This window comes from Taudactylus pleione, unplaced genomic scaffold (genome assembly GCF_031769625.1).
Source record: "Taudactylus pleione unplaced genomic scaffold, aTauple2 ptg000146l, whole genome shotgun sequence".
NCBI lineage: Eukaryota > Metazoa > Chordata > Amphibia > Anura > Myobatrachidae > Taudactylus > Taudactylus pleione.
Window position 1 is genome coordinate 3,728,774 of NW_028284548.1, and position 25,675 is coordinate 3,754,448.

At 42.8% G+C, this 25,675-nt stretch overlaps 1 protein-coding gene across 4 annotated transcripts in view; it reads right to left on the reverse strand.

Moving 5' to 3' along the window:
- The window catches only part of VAV3 (vav guanine nucleotide exchange factor 3), a 317,308-nt gene that overhangs the window by 119,835 nt on the left and 171,798 nt on the right, over positions 1-25,675 (reverse strand). For all 4 annotated transcript variants that reach the window (XM_088474051.1, XM_088474049.1, XM_088474050.1 and 1 more), the window contains exons 3-10: positions 24,437-24,495; positions 19,475-19,540; positions 18,406-18,517; positions 18,073-18,165; positions 14,696-14,764; positions 11,387-11,490; positions 3,939-4,038; positions 361-456 (exon numbers count right to left, since the gene is read on the reverse strand). In XM_088474051.1, the coding sequence (XP_088330177.1) occupies positions 361-456; positions 3,939-4,038; positions 11,387-11,490; positions 14,696-14,764; positions 18,073-18,165; positions 18,406-18,517; positions 19,475-19,540; positions 24,437-24,495 (699 nt within the window). The remainder of the gene's footprint in view (positions 1-360; positions 457-3,938; positions 4,039-11,386; positions 11,491-14,695; positions 14,765-18,072; positions 18,166-18,405; positions 18,518-19,474; positions 19,541-24,436; positions 24,496-25,675) is intronic.

Genomic DNA, 25,675 nt, shown 5'->3' on the forward strand with positions numbered 1-25,675 from the left:
CTAGGACGCACCAGCAGACTGTGCTGATAATTTTAATATGCGACACTTGTATATCTGTATACGGCTGAGTCTCTGAATCTGTATATGAAGTGCTACAATGTAGCGGCTGCAGCTTTTTTCATTCCAAGTTCCGTTGTGCTTCATATACAAACTCAGTCGCACACAGATATACAAGTGTCACATAATAAAATTAATCAGCACAGTCTGCAAAAAGACGCCAGGCGCTAGCAGAGTAGCACAGGACCTGGTGGCTCACTAACGCCAGGCAAGTCGCTCTGCATGGCGTACTGAGGCGTCATGTATGAGGCCACATCTGTATAACCATGTGTATTGTCATGAATATGCGTATGAAGAGCCTACCTGAAGCAGTAAGTGATACTTCAGAACCCTCTGCATGGGAACAACCAGCAGGTCTCGCAGTGTGAATTTCCCATTATTTGCTCGTTTTGAACATTCCTGTTTAATGGAAAAATCGAGACACCAATTAAAACACTGCATTCGTAGCTGCCCTGGATACAGCAGTCCATTATAATGGGACATTTATCTGCCATCATTCTGTAATATTACAATCTAACGTGCATAAGAAAAAACTGGAGTATTCAACAGTTTTTATCTAAAAGAAAACCATCTGCAAACTTTTCTATTTTCACATTTTGGCCTAAGAATACATTGTATATGTTTTTACTAGAAGCAACGGTGATTTTAGTGGTGATAGACAGTGGAAAGGGGCCGGATGCACTAAAGCAATACATGCGGTTAAACCTCTGAAAATGCAGTTTTGGGAGTTTGACCGCATCTTTCATTTGCACCAAGCCCTAGAATGCACTTGGATGCAGTGGGTAACGCCATCTTCAGATAGCGTTACCCTATAGAAGCCTATGGGCAGCCCATGGGCTGCACTTCTCAGAGTGCTGTGAGAGGGATCCAGTCTGATCCCTCCCAGCACCTCCCGTGGCGCATGTGTCATTCTGCGCAAGAGCAGAATGACACCAGAGGGACTTCTGGGTCATAGAGCCAGAAGGCCCTCACTCACAAAAGACAGTTCTTACCAAGAGAGCTGTCCTCTGTGATTTAGTTCATGTATACCGGCGTAACTAACACTGGCATGAATGCGCAGAGTGGCGCTCTGAATTGCTTCCTGATTGCGATGCGTCATGCATCCCGCCCCGTAGGGCGAAGCCCAGATATAAACCTGGATGTGTGAATGTGTGTGTGTGTGTGTGTGTGTGTGTAGAGATTTTAAGAGATTTAAGACTGATATGAATAAATCATTATTCTCTATAAAGTGCTGTGTAGTGGGTAGTATGCACAATATACCTAACTGATGATGATGATTGGTGATGATGATGATATTATTTTTATTCATCTTAATAAAATCTAATTTCATATTCCTCATCCTCAAATAGCTAGTGTTGTAATAGGCTACACTTCAATATTCTTCACTAACTTTGGGGGGTCCCATAATCCCATTGCTCCTCACAGATTTCTGTGTTACTAATTGCTCCTAATGTTCATTTTGTTGTTTCTGCAAAATATCTACATATTTATTAAATAAATACACTTCAATACAAAATAAAATATTACTTTGAAATTTATTGCTACATGTATAAACATTTCCTAAATATTGCATATGTTTAAAATGTTATTGTAGTTATTATAGTTGTTGTCACCTAAAATCAATATTTTCACATTTTTTATGTTGCTCGTCAGTCTACTTATATACTGTATTGTGTTGTCCACATGTCCCTGAATATTGTGCAGAGAAACGAGTGAGATAGAGGTTTATTAGGTATTATAGCACTTTAATAAGGACAATGACATTGTAACTTTGGCAAAAGGAATAAAAAGGTGGAAATAGAAAGGGCTCTTTTTTTCTTTTTCTTCTAATAAAATATACAGTACAAGTTGTCAGCATTAAAGATGGTTTTGTCAGGGGCCACTAAGGCATAAGTCTCATAGCGGTTTCTGAGACCTTGGTAATGCACAGAGCACGGCTATTTACAGAGAGAAAGCTCTCTATTAGCTATAGCTATAGCACTATTAGCTGATAGAGCTATTTTTTTCCTTGCACTAATCCAGTGGTTCCCAAACCTTCTTGAATCCCGGCACAATAGAGTACGATCATCAGCATTTTTTTCATGGCACTCCTAGGCCAAACGTGTCTTATTGAGAAATTCAGCAAATATTATTCAATTAATTGTGTTTAACTGTCATCCTAAAGGCTCATGCACACTAGACGATGTGTGTGATGAGCGATATTGGACGCAGTGGGCCCAGCAGGGGTGCCGACATCGGTAAGAGTATACACACTTGCCGATGTCGGCCACGACGAACGACGATGGGAGGGGAGCGGGGCCATCCTCATTCGGCAGCATGGCATCATTAACGATATCCCCAAATTGAGCTGCATGTTCAGCCGATTGGGGATATTGTTAATGACCCGCGGGAGCATGCATCCTTGATACACACTGGATGATATGAACGATATACCGTTGAGCTAAATCGTTATCATCCATATCGTTCATAAATATCGTCTACGAGGCCTTAGGGTCAGTTATGTGATGGTGGACAGGGTAACACTTTTGTTTGACCATATATTTATCATTGACATGCACCAGTGCTAGTTTTGCCTGTCACATTGCCCATAAATAATTTGATTTGGTCCAGGACCACCAACCTGTGGCACACCTGCAAGTGCCCCGCAGAACACCAGGGTGCCATGGCACCCAGTTTGGGACTGCACTAATTGGTAATCTATTTGAATTCAGAATGGAAATGTATCTTTATACGCTTTCATAAACATCTCCAAGTCTTAGCAATTGCATTCAGAGGGGGCCTCCAGATTGTGGCATGTCTTGTTTACTAGCCATCAGAGTAGGGTCAGATTTGTACATAGGACACAAGATGGGCTCAGATTACTATATATCAGCCACTAAATTAGGGTAAATCTTGTGCAATAAATAACCGTGTAAAGTGGGCACCAGATTAGGGGAATATCTATAATTAAAATCCCGATCCAAACAAAAGTAGCTTTTTTATCACGGCCTATCATGGTTATGAAAAAGATCCTTCTCAATGCAATTTAACAAAAACACTATTGCAGTGCCAGCTGGGCAATACTCTCCCCGAGCAATAAGAATAACTCACTGCTTCACAGGGCCAGTCACTGTAGTTGTGCGCACATGTGATATATCTTGCCAGTTCATGCATGGGCAGTGGTACTGAATGCCCAGATTTAGGCTTCAGTTCCACTATTAAGTGAAAAGAAAAACCCTTTAATAAATTGAAAGTCTAGCTGTAGAGGCAGTGGTGCCTAGGCATGCTCTGAGAGCCTGTAGAGGAGGTAGGGGTCATGACCTCCCTCCAGCTCTTTTGTGCAGCTGCTAATATATATAATAAAAATCTAGAAAGCCACTGATAGTCGCTGTACAAAATGATATTCAAGTGAAACCATTTATTGGATAACTGAATGGATTTATACCAAGTCTGCATATTTCTCTATGTTGGGCATGTCAAGGGGAAATCTATGAAATAATAATTTTTCGGGCACTTTTGAAACTACAACGATTTTACCCTTCAAGGTGATATCTAGTGGTTGGGGAGGTGATGATGTGCAATAGTTTCAACACCCTTAAAACATATGTGGTTTAGGCAAAACTGTATGAGGTTTAAGGGACATTAATGTAAAAAAGACCTTGTCCCTCTTGATAGTAACTGTGCTACTTAGTACTGGGCTCGATGCGAACATCAGAATGAGAGACTGTTCCTTATTGGCTGCCCATCTACTGAATAGGAATTCCTACATCACATTAACGCATATCGCAGTGAGTGCTACATTTGTTCTGCATCTGTTCAGATACCGGGGTGTATGAAATATCAGGCTATACTATATGATGTAATAACAAGCAACTTGCCAATGTGCAATATAGAGTACTTACCTCCAACTTTAATTTGACATCTTCTCTGGTTTTGGAGATGCTATCCAAAAGAGTTATGGCTAATTCCACCTGACTGCAGTATTCCCCATAGATAAGAAGTCTGATGTATAGAAAAGAACAGGTTACATGTGTACACTGCCTTCAAGCATAACACATACAAAAATCACAGACATAAAATGCAACCTGCACCCAACACTGTCCCAGCTCCACCCACAGAAATGCTTATATTTTAAAAAATATATACAGTATAATTATAATACATAAGTCAACAAAAAACATCATACTAACAGATAATTTGATAAATAACATAATAGATTGTTTTAATTCCAAAGTCTTAAAACTACTGTACTACCTATTTATTAAAATGTACAAAATATCATGGGGGAGATGTACTAAACCTTGGAGAGAGATAAAGGGGTCTATTTACAAAGCCTTGAATGGAGATAAAGTGAACGGTGATAAGGTACCAGCCAATCAGCTCCTAACTGCCATTTTTCAAACACAGCCTGTGACATGACAGGAGCTGAGTGGCTGGTACCTTATCTCCATTCACTTTATATCCATCCAAAGCATAGTACCAATCAGTCAGCTCCTAACTGTCAGTTTATAGGTTTAGGGCCGTACTCAATTAGAAGCGAAAAATCGTTTTTACGTTCTTTTTAGAGCTCATTTTGCCTCTTTTTTTTTACTCCATATTCAATTCCGTTCCGTTTTCGCCTATGCGGAAAGTCAAGACACTGAAATTGGCGATACTTTTTCTCCACAGAATAGCGAGAGAAAAAAAGTGTATCTATATTTTGGGGTGCAGATGTTGGGAAACCACTCAAAACCCTTGGTACACCTCCCCCCAAAGGACAAATCACCCCAAAAAAAGAAGAAAAAAATTCATGGATCCCCCCAAAAATGCCTTTGAAATTGGGGGTGAAAAATGACAAAAATGGGTGGACAACTTCAAAAACTAGCTAAATAAGTTTCTGAGTGTACTCTAAGAAGGGGCCAAGTATTTTTGGGATTGCAGGTGCTTGTATGACGGAGGAATTTCACTTTTCTAAAACTTCACTTTAGACAAATTAAAATATGCTAGTACCCATTTTCAAGCACCCCAATTTTGATGGGACTACTTATTTTCACCAAAAAATTAGGTACCAGTGGGCCCTTAATGCCCCGCATGCTGGTACTTGTGGTTCTCCAAGTACCAGCATGCGGGGGAGGCTTGCTGGGACCTGCAGTTCTACTGTAAAGACAATGTTTTACATATTCTATTTTTACACTACACCTACACTATCAACCTGCCACCCATTGCCCAGGGGTGGCGAGGATAGCCCCGGGCTATCAACCTAGGCTAGGGGGTGCCCTGGAGAGGGGGACCCCTTTATTGGGGGGGTCCCCAACTCCTGGCCTGGGCTGACTAGCAGTCAGGACTGATGCTGCGGCTGGCGGGCCTGTTGAAAGGGCTCCCCTGGCTGTGGCATCAGCCCCCCACTAGAAAGGGTCCGGTGCTGGTTCTGGAACTTACAGTGGAACCCTACACAATTTTTTCCCTGTAAGTCCAGAACCAGGACTGGTTCCCAGAGCCCACTGCTGGTTGTATTAAATACAGTGGAACCCTACGCAATTTTTTCCCTGTACTTAAACAACCAGGACTGGCTTTCAAAAGTCCGAGGCTGGTTGTGTTTTTTTTAAACATTTATCTATTTGTTTGCGTGTTACAGTCAGATACATGCAGGCATCTCACTGATGTCTGCATGTATCTGTGTGAAAATGAACTGCTCATGCTGAAAGTGAAAGCATTTAGAAGTTCTATGTAGTCGGGGATTTGCAGTTTGTTTTGAAGTGGGATTTGCCGTGCGATTTGTACATGAACATGTCAAATCGAACAGCAAATCACTGTCCCAAACCGAACCAAATCGAATTCGATTTGAGAACTATTTCTCAAATCGATTAGTAAATGAGGGATTTAAACTTTCGATTTGAGTCGGTTTGAGGTGAGCTAAATCAAACTTCAAAACGAAAGTCAAATCGACCCTTAGTAAATTTACCCATAATTATTGGGTATATTAGGTTTGTACGGAAATTGTTACTGCTGAAAAAAAAAGATGTTAGAAAAACATGAACATGGCATTATTTATTTTTTTGCCTCAGTAATGCAGGCAGTTATTAGACCAGTATTGCAGTAAGGTATAGGAAAGTAATTCAAAACATATTAGCACAAGCACTTTTCTAAATTGTGTTTAAATGAATTAACTAGAATACAGTAAACACGTATCTGATGCTATCAACAATGCCTGCTTATTCACATTAACACGGTTTGATGATACTGATCAAGCATTAAGCCACAAGTCAAACAAGCATGCTCATACAGTATGACTTTACTGATGAACTATTAATATCAGGGTTTGATTATACTGAAATGTTTTTTTGTCAATCCTCCGCATGAAAAAAACAAACATTTTTGGTGAGGCTTTATTACATTTCATATATAGTATGTGAACAGCATTGTGAACATAATGGATAGTATATAGGGGTATCCCAGGTTTCTGTCATCTGCTTTCCAATGCTTTTAGCTCAAGTAAGAGCTCTGGTAAGGGTCCATGGAGTGAATGCAGGAGAGTGGGTGGGCCTCCCTTCATTTGCCCTTCCAGGCATGTAACAGGCTCATTACCAGGCTGCAGCAGGTTCAATATGCAGACAGTCACTATGTCAATCCTGGAATGCAGTCATCAGAATGCCGATAAAGTTAGTATGCTACTTAGAGCATGTTAACTGGGTTGGCATTACAACTGTAAAGATGCTGGTAAAACAGTATGTAGCTCTGGCGCCGGTGGCCGGCAGCACAAGTAAAAAGGATCACAGTGAAACTATGCAGAAACTACAACACCCAGACTGCCTTGGAGTAAGACAGTGCTCAAAGAGACACGCAGGGGCTGTCAGGGGCGGGGAAGACTGGGCGTGGAGTGGGGGAAGCAAGGAATGGAATGCTTTTGTCCAGAGAAGGAGAGAGGGAGGAAGGAGCTGCAATGACTGGAGAGGACGGTGAGGACAGTCACAGGCACAGACCCCAGCTGAAGGGGAGAATTCCAGTCTGATGGACCAGGGAGCCTAAAGAGGATAAAGCATTTCAAAACATCACTTTGGATCCACTGAAGAGAGTTTGCAGAGAAAGACGCACACTGTGGAGACATGTGAGATAAGTACCCTGAGTGGCAGCTATTTACAGTGTTATGTTTCCTGATAAAGGGGCCTATTCATTAAACGTAAAACTTCTCTGGAGATAATTAGCTTTAGAACTCTCATGGAGCTCTAGCTAATTATAGGTGGAATTCATCATTATTCCACCTCTCCATAAGTATCTATTCCGAAAAGCTGTCATTTTTGCGATGACAGCTTTTCGGGAAATAGATACTTTTCCCTACCTACACTACCTTATCGCATCTGGAAACAGTGCTGCGCATGCGCTGTTACATCTGTAAAACCAGCGCATGCGCAGCACTGCCTACAGATGCGTTAAATTTCGTACCCCCCGTACCCCCCCACCCCTCCCCCTCCGCTCACCTTCCCCCCCCCGACTTACCTGTCCACGCAGCAGCCTCCGGCTCCGTCCTGCTGGTCTGTCATGTGGTTTCCCAGCAGACCACATGACAGATTAGAAAAAAAAAAAACTTTTTTTTTTTCGTCTAAACTTTCTTGTGCTCTGCTGGGGAGCACACATTTCCGACCAGCCTTCGGAGCCTGAGGACGGAGCAGAGCGCCGGAGGGACTCGTCGGGGGACCTGCACACGTGAATACAGGTAAGTTTCACCTGCTATTCGCCACCTCACAGTGGCGAATAGTAACTGCATCAAATTCCGAAAATTTATAATTTTCGGAATTTGATGAATACCATAATTTCCACATCCCCATACTAATGTATGGGGAGTGTGGAAATTAACGCAGGGGAACTTAGCAAGGAGATATCTGTGATATCTCCTGTGCTAAGTGGCTACATGAATACCAAAATAACGTTATTTAAGCAAAATGTCCTTAAAAACGTTATTTTAGTGTTGATGAATAGGCCCCAAAGACTGAGATTGCTAGTAGAGCGAAGACTAGGGAAAGCTGGGGGACTAGCCCTGAAGAAATATTGTATTATGTGCATGTGTTTAGCACTAAAGACTAAGGGCCTGATTCAGAGCCGGACGCTCTGACCAGAGCGCTCGCTCTGAATCAGGGCCCTCTTCCATTAAAATGGAGCGTCCGCATGGACGCTCGTATAGCTGTGGGTCACCACCCACAGCATATACGAGCGTCCAAAAAGATGGTCGCGATGGTCTTGACCATCGCGACCATCGGACTTGCGAGGGAAACCCTGCGGTCGGGTTTCCCAGCCACAAGCCCTGGAGTGATTTTGGCTCTATCAGAGCCAAAATCACTCCCACTGACATCACTAGTGATGTCATTGGGGCCAGCTTCAGACGGTAGGCGTTCCCATGGGAACGCCTCCGTCTGGCAGGCACGCCCCCGGCACGCCCACCAAAGGGGGCGTGCTGTCAATCAACATCGACAGCACGCCCCCTTTGGTGTGAGACCCGGAGCGATGGGAAGCCCGTCGCTCGCCGGGTCTCGCTCATGCGCACGGCGGAGCTCCCTCCGTCGTGCGCATGCGCAGTGGGGAACATCGACCCACTTGGGAGCGTACTGCCGCTCGCGAGTCTGAATGACCCCCTAAGTAGAAATGTGTGATTTCATCACCAATCAGTTTGTGGAACTACAAGTCCAAGCTTTGTTGGAAGTGACAAGAAGGAAGGAGGAACTTTGATAAAGTTATTTGTTCATGTGTTTGACATTCAAGTGGAAATCCTTAAGGTACAGCTTTCTCCAAGTATTCAGCATGCAGAAGATAATGAGCTCCAACTCATCAGTGCGCTATAGATAGTGGGGTCTAATGCTGAGTGTGGTATGTGTGATATTCCTGTGTGATGCTGCTTTTGATGTAGCTATTACCCAGTCAGTGATTGCATAGGCCTGTGTATTATTTGTACTCGGAAGGAAGGTTTTATAACCGAAAGACAGAAAAGACAATGTGTTATGTTTGTTTTGATTAATGCTGTATATGCCCTTTAGATTTTTGGATACACAACTGACTGTACAATTTATCTTTATATGCCTATTTTGAATATGGTTATATTTGTTTATCTTACCAAATATTTTTGATATAAAACCACAAAAAGCAATAGCAATCCCAAACCCATTAATAAATGTGCCAGGGTGGCTTTTGCAACTTATCTGTGTGATACATTACTGTGGTGTTGGTGGCCTAAGTACATGTTGGGCAGGGGGTTCCCCGAGTCTCCCACTGGTGTTCCTGACCCTGAACACTCCCCAGAAGAGCACTTTCTATGAAGATCCAGGTGGAGGCACTGAAATTAAGAGAGTATCTTTAAATACAGCCCATTACCTAGGAGACCCAGGTAAAGGGGTGTTACAAGTATCTTTATAGTTGTAATGCCGATTCCATTAACATGCTGTAAGTATGTTTACCGGCGCATGCATTATGGAATTGACATTCTCAGTGTCGACATAGTGACAGTTGATACCATGACTACACCCCACTGCAGCAGTGTGGTGTAGATAACAGGGTGTGACAGCTCTTCCTACAAAATCAGGAAATCTAATCTATTCAGATATTCTTTTAGTTGAAAAAACTTGCTGTTTGCAAGCACTTTGTATGTGGACTGGACTCTAGTTCTTCCCATAAGTAGAGACGGAAGAATCTTTTTTGTGGTACTAAGCACTTTCCTATTTCTTCATTGTGTTGTTTGTCTATTTTACTGTAAAGCTACTTGTACCAAACAACTGGACATTTGTCTTCATATTTATTGCCATACTCCACCATCTACCCAAGCAGATGGTATCTACTACCCAGGATCATCATAATAGTAATCAACACAGACTGTGTGTCATTGATATTACTATATACTATGAGAAAACTCCTGGCTAGTTATTTGTACAACAGCCAATGAACATTACCCATGTGATATATGGGAGGCAGTTAGGAGACCGGCGGACAGAATGCTGCTGGTAGAAATCCCAATGTCGCAAGACCGACACGGGACTAAAGATGGGCATCGAAATACCGACACTTATCTCAATCCCGATGCCGGAATCTGGACAGACACCATCCCGAATGAGGTAAGCCGGGGCATTTTAGCTATAGGCCGCGCGGGGGGGGGGGGGGGGTGTTAGGTTTAGGCAGCAAAGCGGGGTTAGGTTTTGGGTGGGCGAGGTAAGGGTGTGGGGTGGGGAGGGTTAGGCTACAAGAAGGGAAGGTTAGGGTTAGACGGAGAAGGGGGAAGGGTTAGTATACTAACCCGATCCCCTGACGGGATACCGACCATCGGGATCCCACTGTCGGTATTATGACAGAAAGCATCCCGACTGCCAGTATTTCATACCCATTTCGGGAAGAGACACTAGGGTCAATCCAAAAAACAAAAAACGATGATAAAAAGCTATTATTTTTCTATTACAAAAGTACTGTAATGAGTTTGGGGTGCCTAAGCTAATGAAAAAAATTGATTTGGGAGTAATTTGAGGTCATTTATTTATTTATTTATTTTTTTAAATACCCAAAAATGACATGTAATTATTGGGCCAATTAAGCTAATTGAAAACTTCTAAATACCAAATTAGTCATTAGGGGGACTATCTAAGGGGTTCTGCACTGTGTCGACATTTTTACCTTACAATAAAGATTTCACCTAACATCTCACATCCTCAGGGAGGTGCCCACAAAAAAAAGCGAGTTTCCTATGAAAAAAAAAATGTGAGTTTGGTATTGGATTACAATTGCACTTCGCAGTGCGAGTTTGCCCTGAAAACAGCTCGCACCAGCTAACTCACGCCTAACTGGATTGCCCCCACTAACTGAATTATATTGTTCACAATATAAATATTTCTTCTCTTAACATCTGGTATTTATGTGTCCAAGACAGCAGAATCTCCTCTACCTACCAAGTATACAAATGCAAATAGAGAAAGGAAGCTAACAAAACCCCTTGCTTGCCTTCAATACTGAAAGTCAGCTTTGACACCCATGATATATTGAAAATTCTATTTCCTTTTAGCAACCAATGTCAACAATTGAGTCATAGAATTCCTAATATAACACATCACTAATAGTACATAATGGATTTGTATAAAGAAAAAGACTGTAACATGTTTTTGTTAGCAGAATATTCCTTAGTAATGAAATATAAATAATATCATACTTGTGTAGTTTTGCCAGCTAGAGAAACGTATTATTACACATTGTACGCCAAGCATTAGGAGTAGCATCATAACAGTCCGGGGAATATAAGTTTAGTGACCCTTTCCCATATAAATTGTTTTATTAAAGCATGCAGAGATATACATAATAAATGGGAAAGCTAACAATATTGGTAAAGTTAATATGAAGGAAAATATATTACCTCTCTTTGTTTTTCAGGAAAACCTGGTATAAATTTTGGCTGTTCTTATGTGTGACAGAGTCGTTGATTTCAAGCATTAGGCTCCTGTGCACTTTCACCAGTTCCTGGGGGCCAAACATTGAGACATGTGATGGGAACCAGAGGATTCAAGAGGAGCAAATAACCAGATGGCGTCTTGCAGCTACAGGTTATAAACTGATCTGTGAGGAGGTTAGTCTTCTCCACAAACCATGTCACCTACCACTAGATGCAGGTATGTAGGACATTTATGAGGTGCGCACAGATACTGGTTACATACATTTTCAACTTAAAATTATGTAATACGGAAGTGGAAAATCAATCTAGCTAACCGACTTTAAATGGTGGTGGGAAGGTGAATGTGCAGGAAAACCAATTATAAGCTATAAACTTTTCACTGCAGGTGGGATTGGTCTACCTGCTCATATCCCTCCTCCTGATATTTCAGTCATGGGATTAATTTACTAAAAAAATCGGCTCTGCTGACTATTGCAATCCACTGGGCATTGCCATCAGTTTGCTGTGTATATTTTCTATCTAAAACCATATATGATTTCCCTTTTTACTTTAAAATCCACTGTCAATATGCGGCAGATGTAAATCACTGCACAGATCACTATTATCTGTGCAGGCTTTGCATTTTGATAAAGGATTGAAAGGGTTAAAAAAGAAAAAAATCGTCAAGGCGACATTCTTTAAATTAATAACCAGCCCCGGGCCTCTGAGCCTATGCTGGCATTGTAAAATATGGGGGAAAATGGCGTGGGGTCTGGAATCCCTAGGGAAGTGGGGACCCCTACCCAAGGACAATCCCTGGCGGCTTCGCAGACTCAATACAAAGATTGGACGCAGATCAGTTATCAGAGCTCTGAGTAACCCTATGGTCGTGCAAAATGGCTGCCAGAACTGAGACGCCGAAGCCATTTTTATTGCATTAAGGATCGTAGTCGCAGGCTGAGAAAACCCCCTTCCCCAAAAATGGTAGTGATACACCTGCAGTCCCTGCCTGTCAACCACTTTGCGAATAAATCCTCACTGTGGTAATCACTCAACTGCGTACACATCGGCATTGCGTCCATCTGTGAATTAGGCCCCCAGTTCTGTAGGAGCACCTGATTTTTCAAATACCTAAATATTCTGTTAATTTTAGTTAACAGTTTTTAAATGCACTTTCAGGGGTGAATTCAATTGTTTTTGCTGGCGGCTCTGACTAATGGGTGCCAGACAGAGCAATTTGGTTTGGGCGTGACAGACGCTGGCGGCTGCATTTTTGCTTGCACCCTCCGGAGGTAGCGAGCAGAAATGTGTGATAAGTCCTGGTTTTGGAAGCCCAAACTGCAATTTGAGCGCTCTAACCAAGACTTTAAACGGGTTTAGTCGTTTTACGCGGATAAACCCAGTCTAATTGGGCACGACAAGCAAACTAATTAATGGATGTCTAAAAATAAGTGAATTGCAACATTGGGCGCCCATTCATTAGCACGCATTAAATAACAAATGAACTGCCCCCTCTAAGAAGAATTCGGACAATACAAAAATTTAGGACAATAATTATGAAAAATAATATTAAATAGATCAGTGGTTCTCGGCCCTCAGGACCCCACACAGGTCACATTTTCCAGGTCACCTAGCAGGTGCACAGGTGTATTCATTACTCACTGACACATTTTAAAAAATCCACAGGTGGAGCTAATTATTTCACTTGTGATTCTGTGAGGAGACCTGGAAAACATGCACTGTTTGGGGTACTGAGGACCGAGTTTGAGAACCTGTGAAATAGATGAACTACAAGCATCAAAGTAACAGAAGCTAGGGGCTAATAACAATACGCAGCACAAGCAGAACTTAAAATGCAATTGTAATTTTTATTTTATTTTAATGTCTCCACAACGGATTATTAGGCCTTTGCACAGGTGCATACAGTATAGGTGGATGAACATGTCAGTATTGGTGAATAAACACAGAATGAATGTTGCAGGTGTGTCAGTGAAATCAGCTGCATTCTCTGACGCATAGCTGCAGCCACAGGGACCATGTTCAGATGGAGAAACTGCACCTGCCATAGGATTGAAGTAAGTGTAGATGGTGTAGGTAATGGTGGTGCCATAGGATTGGAGTAAGTGTAGATGGTGTAGGTAATGGTGGTGCCATAGGATTGGAGTAAGTGTAGATGGTGTAGGTAATGGTGGTACCATAGGATTGAAGTAAGTGTAGATGGTGTAGGTAATGGTGGTGCCATAGGATTGGAGTAAGTGTAGATGGTGTAGGTAATGGTGCCATAGGATTGGAGTAAGTGTAGATGGTGTAGGTAATGGTGGTGCCATAGGATTGATAAAGTGTAGATGGTGTAGGTAATGGTGGTGCCATAGGATTGGAGTAAGTGTAGATGGTGTAGGTAATGGTGGTGCCATAGGATTGGAGTAAGTGTAGATGGTGTAGGTAATGGTGGTGCCATAGGATTGGAGTAAGTGTAGATGGTGTAGGTAATGGTGGTGCCATAGGATTGGAGTAAGTGTAGATGGTGTAGGTAATGGTGGTGCCATAGGATTGGAGTAAGTGTAGATGGTGTAGGTAATGGTGGTGCCGTAGGATTGGAGTAAGTGCAGATGGTGTAGGTAATGGTGGTGCCGTAGGATTGGAGTAAGTGTAGATGGTGTAGGTAATGGTGGTGCCATAGGATTGGAGTAAGTGTAGATGGTGTAGGTAATGGTGGTGTGTCATGAATCACCGGCAGTGTTACAGCGTGCAGAGACACTGTAAGTGGGCATCTCAGTGCTTATCCATTCAGACACAGGCTACTACACAAGGGTAAGGCTGAAACTAGCATCTGAATATTATCGTAGCCGCGACTCTGGCAATAGACGTAAGAGCAGATGCTGGTAGCTGAATGAACAAACTTGGAGTCCCCCCGCTATTCAGAATACATATGTTATGTCGACAGGCAATATATCGACAAACTATATGTGGACGGGAGAATGCCGGTGCCCAACACAGTTGAATGTTAGAGCTTTTTAACCATGTCGGCATTATAAATATGATGCTTTAGGATCATGTTTCAAGCCATAATACTGACACTGCTAAAATGCTTTAACTAACATTACAATCGAGTCAGCTTTCTCCCGTCCACATATAATTTGTCCATATATTATCTGTCAACAAACAGACTATGCCCTCACCCTTTCCCCTTCCATGTATGGGGGGCTGCAAAACTCTTCCAAACGCAGTATGCTAACTGTCACCACTTGGCCTGAGGTGTGCCATGCTGGCACTTCTATAGTTGTTTGCACTTACAGGGATATTAATAAATATGTTTTGCAGGTCTGTGGCAGGTAAGAATTTTTTCAGCGGTTCCATGAAGAACTACAAAGAAAGATAAAAAGAAAGAAAGAAATAATTAATACAAAATGGTGTTGACAATTAATTCACTGTGATGGACACAAGTTTATATGCAGGTGTCTTGTATATAATGCTACATAATGCTCAATGCAGATACTGCATGCCATGTCTCACTGATTGGAAAGATACAATTATTATTATTATTATTATCATCATTTATTTATATGGCGCCACAAGTGTTCCGCAGCGCATTACAAAGTACATAAACAAATAAGTAACCAGTGACTTACAATACAATACAAAGCAGGACATGGACATGTATAATGAACATTGCAATATTAGCGACCTTTACACCCACATAAGCAGCTGAGTGTTGGTTGCCTTAGTGGGGAGTAAGAGATTAATTAAATTACAGTAGGGAGAAGCACAAGAGGGTAGAGGGCCCTTCTCGAAAGAGCTTACATTCTTTAAGGGAGGGGCAGACGAACAGGAGTGACATTGATTGGGTAGGCGGGGAGGAAGGAAGATGTAGCAGGAAGTTAGGTTGAGAGCTGGAGGGCTTTAAGGAAGTAGTGGGTCTTAAGAGCTCGTTTTAAAGATTGTAGAGAGGTGCAGAGTCTGATGGGGAGAGGAAGCGAATTCCAAAGGTGGTGAGCAGCACGGGCAAAATCTCAGAGGCGGGTAATCAATTGGCATGAAAGGCGGAGTGTATTAAGTGAACGAAGAGGGCGGACAGAAGAGTGAAGGGAGAGGAGATCAGAGATGTAAATGAGAGAGGAATGGGTGAGGGCTTTGTAAGTGAGTGTGAGAACCTTTTAATTGGGTTCTGAAAGGGAAGGGGAGCCAGTGGAGGGCTTGTAGGAGAGGGGAGGCAGATGTAGAGCGTTTGGAGAGGAAGATGAGCCGAGAAGCAGCATTGAGCACAGATTGGAGAGGAGAGAGATGGGATTTGGGGAGGCCAGAAAGGAGGAGGTTACAGTAGTCCAATCTGTAGATGACCAGTGAATGTATGAGGGTTTTGGTGGCATCCTGGGTGAGAAAGGGTCTGATCTTGGAAATATTTTTGAGATGGAAATGACATGACTGCGAGAGGTTCTGAATATGTGGTTTGAAGGAGAGGGAGGAGTCCAGGGTGACTCCAAGATAACGCACTTTGGCACTAGAAGAGATAGTTATGCCATCTATTGATAAAGAAATAGTGGGACATGATGTTATGTGGGTGGGAAGACGATCAGCTCAGTCTTAGACATATTAAGTTTGAGAAATCGCTGGGACATCCAGGAAGAGATAGCAGAGAGACAGTTAGAGATACGAGTCAGTAGAGACGGGGAAAGATCAGGTGAGGAAAGGTAGATCTGAGTATCATCAGCATAGAGATGATAATGGAGGTCAAAAGAGCGGATGAGTTTACCTAGAGAGGATATATAGAGAGAGAATAGGAGAGGTCCAAGAACAGAACCTTGGGGAATACCTACTGTAAGAGGCTGTGGTGGGGAGGAGTTGTCGTGAGAGGAAACAGAGAAGGAGCAGTCAGAGAGGTAAGAGGACAGCCAGGATAGAGCAGTGTCACATAGACCAAGGGAGTTAAGGATATGCAGCAGTAGAGGGTGGTCCACAGTGTTAAAAGCAGCAGAGAGGTCAAGGAGAATGAGCAGGGAGTAGTGACCCTTGGATTTGGCAGCAAGGAGGTCATTGCTGACTTTTGTGAGGGCAGTTTCAGTGGAGTGGAGAGAACGGAAGCCAGACTGAAAAGGGTCAAGAAGGGAGTGGGAGGAAAGACATGTGGTGAGGCGGTTGTAGACCATACGTTCAAGGAGTTTGGAGGCAAAACGGAGGAGATAGGTCGGTAGTTAGAGAGAATGTTAGGATCAAGGTTAGGTTTTTTAAGAATGGGGGAGACAAGGGCATGCTTGAATGCAGAAGGAACAGTGCCAGAAGAGAGGGAGAGATTAAGGAGGTGGGCAAGATGGGAGCAGGCAGAAGAAGAGAGGTAGTGGAGGAGGTGGGAGGGCAGGGTTCGAGAGGAGAGGTGGAAGGGGGGGAGGACTGGATAAGGGCCTTAACTTCTCTCCAGTCACAGGGGAGAAGGATGACAGGAGTCAGTAAAATGGATGGGGAGAGGAGATCCCGGAAAGGAGAAGGTGGAGAGCTGGGGGACTGGTTGGATATGATGTCCTGACGTATGGAATCAATTTTAGATGTAAAATAGGTAGCAAAGTCAGTGGCAGAGAGCAAGGAGGGGAGGGGGTGGGTAGAGGAGGGACTTGAAGGTGGAAAAGAGACGCTGTGGATTTGAGGACAGGGAGGAGATGAGATTCTTGAAATATGACTGTTTAGAGAGGGAAAGGGCAGCACTGTAGGATGACAGCATGAATTGAAATGGAGAAAATCTGCCTGAGAGCGTGATCTTCTCCACTGTCGCTCGGCGGTTCGTGAACATTTTTGCAGGTATCTGGTGCATTTGGAATGCCAGGGTTGAGGTGTGGATTTGCGAGTAGTGATCGCCGGAGCAACAGAGTCAAGAGCAGAAGTAAGGGAGGCATTGTATAGGGAAGCAACTTGTTCAGCGCAGGAGAAAGAGAGGATAGGGAGAGAAGTGAGTCAAGTAGCGAAGAAAAGAAAGCAGTGTCGATAGCTTCAATGTTCCGCTTAGTGCAGGTACAGTGTTCATGATTGGCAATCTCATACCAGCTTAATGGCGCGTATCCACTACATGAGAAAAAAGAACAATTGAACGATTATGACATCGTTATCGTTCATTAATCGTGGAGTAATTATGCCCGCAATGACCAGCGATGCGCGCGCCCGCCGGTCGTTGTCGCCATTTATCATCGCTGGAACATGCAGGCCAACCTGATGAGATCATCAGGTTGCGCATGTTCGGGGATGAGGGAGGGTGCCTGCACTGAATGCCATATCGTTCAGTGTGGGCACATTATCCACTGCACAGGATGATGAACGATTGAACGATTACAACTTTGTAATCGTACAGTGGTTCCACTCTCGTGTAGTGTATACGCACCTTTAGGCACTCTAGCATCAGAGATTAACTTCAACTGTACTGGTTGCACTATGGGTGCAAGACACAGGTGAAGATGTATCAAACCTTGGCAAGCGATAAAGTACCAACCTATCAGCTTCTAATTACCATTTTACAGTTTATCAGTTAGAAGCTGATTGGTTGGTACTTGATCTGTCTCCAAGGTTTTATACATCTCCCCCACAATGTAGAACTACTGGTAAGGGCAGGCATGATTTATAGCCTGAAAACTGTGGCAGATATTTCTTCTCACCAGGCTAAGATTGACTCCCACTTACAACTTTATACCTACCTTTTCTATAGATTCTAGGGTCTCTGAATATTTCTCCTCTGTCTGCTTTATTTCTAACAGACAACAGCTCCGTATGTCACACTCTGCAGTCCTCTGCAAACAGATCAGGCAGAACATTAATTAAGAATGACCTTAAATACCCATATCCCTCAGCAGGTCTTTCCATATTGGAATAGAATATAATAACATTAATTGTCAGCATAGACATTGATAAATGTTACCATTTTTGAGGGTTGAGAATATTGGAAGGGATGGGAAATTTTCCACACATCATAAATACAGTGACCAGTACTTTTTCTAAATAAATCTATATATTACGGCTAGCGTCCATACATTGGGCATTGCAGCTTCAGCTTTCATTAGATCTTCATACACTTCATCTCCCTCATCCTCTATGTACACGCAGTCATAATATAACTCATCATCTTCTTCCATTCCCGATTCACTACAAGAGAAAATAAGTCATGTCATTGCTTGTTTACCAGTGTGGAATTGACATATCAGCTGCTAGTAAAGTCAGACTACACTGGATCTAATACTGTCAGTGTGCATGAGAGATTAGAACTGTACATTTCCAGCATACTCTGGGCCTCTATACTCTTGAGTGTACATCACGGCGCCCGGATGTATCATCCGGCACATGCAGGGACACGGGCTATGTGCCCAGAGAACTGCCACGGCTGCTGCGCATGCGCAGTCACGGTGACTGCACATGTATGGGCTCCATTGCTGGGGAGGGTTCCGGAGGAACCCTCCTCCAGCTTATTATGCACAGTGTAGCCCATAGGCTACAGCACCTAACACTATCTTCAGATGGCATTAGCTGCGGGGGCCAATATCCGGAATGCATTACATTCCGGATGTTGGTAAATTTGGCAGCATCGCATCCCCCTACAAACCTATGGGGGATACGGCTGCCTGTGGGAATGGAGGGATCACAGCAGGTATCGGAGATACCTGCTGCGGTCTTGCCTCCATAATCCGGGAGAAAACTTAATATTTGAGGTTAACCCCTGAAAACGGGTGTTTTCAGGGATTAAACATCAAATATACAATGATAAATGGGCCCCCTTGAGAGAGAGACTGAGAGCGACAGAAAGAATGATGCATTGTACAACCTAGAAAATACAATGTAGCTCACTATAGTCCTTTAGCACTACTGACTTCTTGGGTTTGCAGCCACTCGTAGTTACATACTGTATATACATAACACTAATTTCGGGCCACTGGCCTCAGTATATGGTATATTATGACATAGCTATGTTTTACTTGAGCAGACTCATATTTTATGTAAGAGTTTACAATTAAAAATTACTAAAAAGTGATTGTCAATACAATAACAGAACTGATATCCCTTATCCCTTTCATATACACAAAAAAACTACTTTAATACAGTACATACTCAATCAGATCTGGCAGCGCTTTGTAGATGTCTTCATCTTGCACACTTTCTTCTGTTGGAAACGGCCTGATTAATGTAACACAAGGAAGGTATTACATTTTTCAAATATATAATAAAGACCAGAAAAGCGTCTCAGCTTACAGTAAAGGCAAATGAAAGCACTAGCCAAAGATACGTCAGAGGTCAGATATACTCATGGAAAAGGAATATTTCTGTTGAATTGGTAATGAGGTCCATTGTATCTAGGTTTATTGCAATCAAAAACATACCCTTAAAAATTTTCATCAGTTGTATTAAAGCAGTTTAAACACAAATAATATAAACTAACAAAAATTAGGCATATGTTGTATTTATAAAACAATCTAAAAGAACAATTGACATAAAGGGATTGATTCTGAGTTGGGAGCAAAGTAAAAAACATAAGAAACCCTGCACCTGGATAAATCATATTGCAATGCAAGGGGAGCAAATACATTAATGGTGGGATGTATCAATGCATATTTTGCGTTCAAACCTTTGAAAATTATGTTTTCGGAGGTTTGGTCGCTTACCGCATATGCACCATGCTACGGATTGCGATCTATTCTGGAGCTTGGATGCTGTGGGCAACACATCTAAAGCCTATGGGCTTATGGGCCTGATTCAGAGCTGAACCCTCTGACCAGAGCGCTCGCTCTGAATCAGGGCCCTCCTCCATGAAAATGGAGCGGCCTCCTGGCTGCTCGTATAGCTGTGGGTGACCACCCACAGCATATGCGAGCGGCCAAAAAGATGGACGCGATGGTCTTGACCATCGCGACCATCGGACTTGCTACGGAGACCCTGCGGTAGGGTCTCCCTGCCACAAGCCCTGGAGTGATTTTGGCTCTATCAGAGCCAAAATCACTCCCACTGACATCACTAGTGATGTCAGTGGGGCCGGCTTCAGACGGTAGGCGTTCCCATGGGAACGCCTCCGTCTGGCAGGCACGCCCCCGGCACGCCCACCAAAGGGGGCGTGCTGTCAATCAACATCGACAGCACGCCCCCTTTGGTGCGAGACCCGGAGCGATGGAAAGCCCGTCGCTCCCCGGGTCTCACGCATGCGCACGACGGAACTCCCTCCATCGTGCGCATGCGCATTGGGGAACATCGACCCACTTGCGAGCGTACTGCCGCTCGCGAGCGGGTCTGAATGACCCCCTATATTCACAATTCCCTCTGAACGGGATCCAATCTGATCTTTCCCAGCAGCCCCTGCGGCATATGAGCCACTCGATGCATGCGCAGAAGCCCTCCCGGGTCTTGAACCCGGAAATCCTTCTATCGCAAAGGACAGCTCTTACCAGGAGAGCTGTCCTTTGTGATTTTCTTCAAGCATACGGCGTTAATATAGGTGGGATGCATCGCGGTCATGCATCCCATCTGTAGACTTTTTGCATGCAGGGTAAATACTTGCTGCTTTTGCATGTAACCCACAATCTCCCTGCAAATTTTACATCTGCCCCACCTGCAATGCAACATGGTTTTGCCAAGGTGCAAAGTTACTTTTTTTTTTTTTTTTTTGCTCCCAACACAGAATGTTCTTGTATGTATAATGCTAGGAAATTACCACTTTATTTTAATTTTTTTTATAAATTCTTTATTATAAAGTTCAGAAAGTCTTACTATATATAAAAACAGTTACAAAGCAATATCACAATGGTAAAGTATATGGGGTAATAAACTATTTTCCCTTTTTGACAGGTCAGATGAAATCCAATATACAATCCCATTTACCAACATATACAAATAAAACTTAAAAAATGAAAGCATATACATCAATCCTTATCTAGAAGGGGGGGAGGGACAAGACAAAGGAAAGAGGGGGTAAGGAAAGTACAGGGTATCGGAAAGATAAATAGCAAGGTGAATTATAAGACTGTAAGAATTCACCGGTCAAATAAAACTGGAACTAAATGAGATAAGTTTACATGTGAGTCCTAAGGACCATAGCTTTATATAAGGGAGATTACTTAAACTCTATCCAGATGAAAGAGGTTGCAACAAAATCTGAGTGTTGCTCTAGCGCTGTATAAAATATATCTTCCATATTCATATAAAAGTCCAATCACTGGCACCAATTCCACATTGAGGGAGCCACTGATAAGCGCCAGCGTACTGGAACAACCGCTCTTATGAAAGTATCAAAAAGTCTGGTCCCGTCAGAACCTGATAACCCAGAATTTCAGATTCTAATGTTATAATCTTGGACCAAAAGGGAGATAACAATGGGCAGTCCCACCATATGTGTATCAGAGTGCCTGTATCTTTGCCACATCTCCAACATGAAGAAGAAACAGAAGGAAAAAATTTATGCAATAATACTGGACATCTGTACCATGTCGTCAAACGCTTATATTGAGTTTCCAAACACTTCTAAGCTGGAGGAGCCCATAGAAGAAATTTGAAGGGCCTTCTCCCAATTTATATGTAGACAACGATTTATAAGATCCCTGTCCCAAGCTGCACAGAACGATGGGTTATCAGGAAAGTGGCCATATATAAGAATTTGATAGATACCTGAGTTTGGTCTGAAGAATGAGAGAACATGGTTTCAGACGCTGTAAGGTCCCTGCCAAATTGAGCAATCTCTCCCTATTACCACTTTATCTGACGTTTGTTCTGACCACAAAAGTGTAAAATTTGTGTTACTGAGATAATGTCTCCAAGTCATAAGTGAGGAAAGTAAATAATTCATCACTGTGATAAGTGATTAAATCAAGATATACTTTAGTTCCTTCCTAATGGGTTTTCTCTAATGAGTATATTTCTCTTGTCTTATCTTTCGAAATAACAGAGATTTTTTTGTAGAATTAATATTCAAGGATTTTCTTGTTGCGCTGCATGATAGATGCAAACATGAAACCTACATAAATTATTCACAAGCTTTCCGTGTTATATTATTAAGCACCATCGTAGCCAGGGTTACTGTATGGAATAATGCAGGGATGGGGAACCTCAGGCACTGGGGCCGTATAAGGCCCGGGGATTCATTTGGTCTGGCCCTCAGAGCTTTTTTCTGCTAGCCTCATCTGGCTAGCAAAGTGCCCAGAATGGCACCCTGCAGCCAGAATCTATGCAGCAGTGCCGCCAGTCGCGTCCTTAGGACCCTTTTGATGGTACACCGCTGCCCTTATACCTCCCTGGAGCATCCCCAGGATGCTCTGGGTATTGCTGTAATCAACGGTGAGTGTGGCCCCGCCCCGCGTGACGTCACATTGAGGGACCACGGCCTGTACCGGGCCTGCGAATGATGTTATATATATCAAAATGGCCCTCGACAGAAAAAAGGTTCCCCACCCCTGGAATAAAGTAATATAATTGGTTAGCAGTAATAGGGGTCTATCCAATTAGGAGTGATGTTTTCACCCTCACTAGTAAGTGAGGCTGTATGCAGCACTTGCGGTGCCTCTGAACTCGCACATTTCTGTTTGCAGTCCCATAGGGCTGAAAGCAAAAATGTGCGTTTAAGATGTGGAATCGGACCACGAGGGGGGTGAATTGCCGTGCTGTTGCTTCTATGCCATTCCAAAAACAATTTGCCCCTTTTGCACTTAATTGGATTGACCTTACCTTCATGTATTGACCTTATTTTACCTTCATGGATGCAACAATTTTTTTTTTCATTGAAGTAGAGGAAAAATCTTGACTAAAGTTATGCCCCAAATTATCTTAATTCAGAGTACACAATGTATTGCACTAAAATATCTACATAAGAATGTATGCTAAAATATTGGATGCTGTGGCAGCCTTAAATTCTCTTTTCATGCACATCAGTGTATTTTTTTTGCTGTGAATAATGACCTCCCGCTGCAGGAAGCCTAGAGCAGTGACCTTGGAGCTAGGGTAATGGATTTCAGTGAAATGCTAGGTTATAGGACTGATGGGCTGACTGAAGTTAAATCAATACAGTGAAACCTACATGTTACATCCTTGGTGACATTGGAGCTCATTCAGAGCCACTTGCAAGCGGCCGCTCGCTTGTTCGCGGCCGATGGTAAGCGTCAGCGCATGCGTACGCTTCGTTCTGCGTGTGTGTAAACTACTCGGAGCGATCGGAATCCACTCGCTCGCCCAGCAAAGACAGCCCAGTGTAATGAGTGACAGGAGAGGCCGTTTGTGGGTGGTAACAGAGGCAGGACACTAATAACGGGGGAGTGGAGGTGCGAAAGCAGGCGTGCCTGAGTGTTTCAACACCGTTTCTAAGGCGTGCATAATTAACAGACAGCGTCATAGTATACGTCACCTGCCTTTTTTTTACACAGAATTCCTCGCAGTGCTTGCGGTAAGGTAAGGCAACCACAAGCGCTGCGAGCCCTTCCAATGGTTCTTGATGCACCAATGTTTTAATACACTTCCTGGAGATGACGTGCGCTAGTGGGCGCCTCTACATACGCTAATGGGCGTCTGCATACACCAAGTGATCGCTTGCCCAGACAAAGTGTGCGTGCTTATGCCTTTCCGAGCAAGAGCCTGCCATGCTGTCACTTTGTCGAATTACTTTTACCATTTTTTTTTTTATAATACAGAAATTATTATCCAGTTTAATCAAATCTGTCTATTTTCTGCTAAATCCTTGAGATGGTGACTTGTCTATATATAAATTATTGGATCAGATCTGAAGCCCCACGATATCACAGAGAGCATGGGCTTTTCTTATTTGCAACTCAATTCTAACATGTTTCCATTTGGGTAAAATACATGCAAAACAATTTAGTGAATATATGTCACATCTGTCTAAAAGAAGTTGTAATGGTTGTTATTGCATACGATTAATCACTTTCCTTTTAAGTAAATAGTGAAAGATAAAGAATACAATACAGAAAAATAACACTAAAAACACTAATAAAAAAATAATAATGGCATAATAAAAGGAATACTTACAAGTTGTTTTTTTATTAATTAAAATATAGTTAGTGCATATTTCACAGGATAACTGACCTGATTCCACACATCTGAGCATTAGGAGTATGGGAGAGTTTGGATAAAGTCTCTATAACCTGCAAATAAAAACAATATTGGTTTTTGGGTTGTGAAACATTTACAAGATAAAAATAATATTACAAAGAAGATAAGTAATGTATGTACAGTATACACTGTAACATAATAGTTTATATTTAGAGTATTATTAGGTACATATAATTTGCCCTACAATCCACTATTGTATATTTAGATCTATCAAGGGCAAAGATTTCACAATTTAGAAAACCTCAGTTACAGAAATAGCAGTGATCAAAGGATGGAGTTTGCACTAAAACAATATAACACCAGTAACAGCACAGACAGACCAGAGCTCACAAACATTGGTTTCGGATTGCAGGGTTCTGTAGAGCTAAACTGAACAATGTAAAGCGGCAATAACAGCGATGACATATAACAACTTCAAGACTAAAGCTCGGCCCGACATGGCTCTATCTGAAAGATAGGGCCGACGTTTGTGTGTTTCGTGTATGCAGCATCAGGGCCCGACAGTCAGTTGGATAACCTGTCGGATCTGTTACTGACATAGCGCGTGCTGTACACACTATGTCTGCCCTCTCGGAAAAGCATCATTTGGAATTTGTAGTATGTACAGAGACCGGCCAGATCCTGCAATTAAAAAACATCAACTTAACAATTTGAAGTCCAGGTGATCGTTTTGAAATGAAGCATTTATTGTGTAGTGTGAACACTCCACATCTGGTGTTAACGGGATAGTCTTCATTTGTTCAAATTTGTCCAGTCATTGGCAAATCTGTCAGGTGTGTACCTACAGATGTGCCTCCTTGCGCATTAAACAGCCCTTGTAATCGCGCCATGCGACTTTTTACCTTCAAATGCGTCTTATTCACACAGTGATGCGAATAGCTAGCACAAACAGCTTCTGCTGATTAAAATGATATGCAGCATGCACATCTGTAGCCTAACGCCTTCCTATATGACTATTCCTATTAAATACCTCCGCATGTTGTTTGTTTATATCGGACCGGCGCTTCTCATCCCGACGCCGGAACACCGGCACCAGTGAAGATCCCGACAGCTGTTTTGGTAAGTACTAATTAACCTAACCCTCTCCCTAACCCTCATTTAGGGGTGCCTAACCCTAATCTCCCCCCCACCCAAGTGCTTAACCCTAACCCCCCTGCAAGTACCTAAACCTAACCCCCCCCTTCCCGCAGCCTAGCCCTAAGTCTCCCGGGG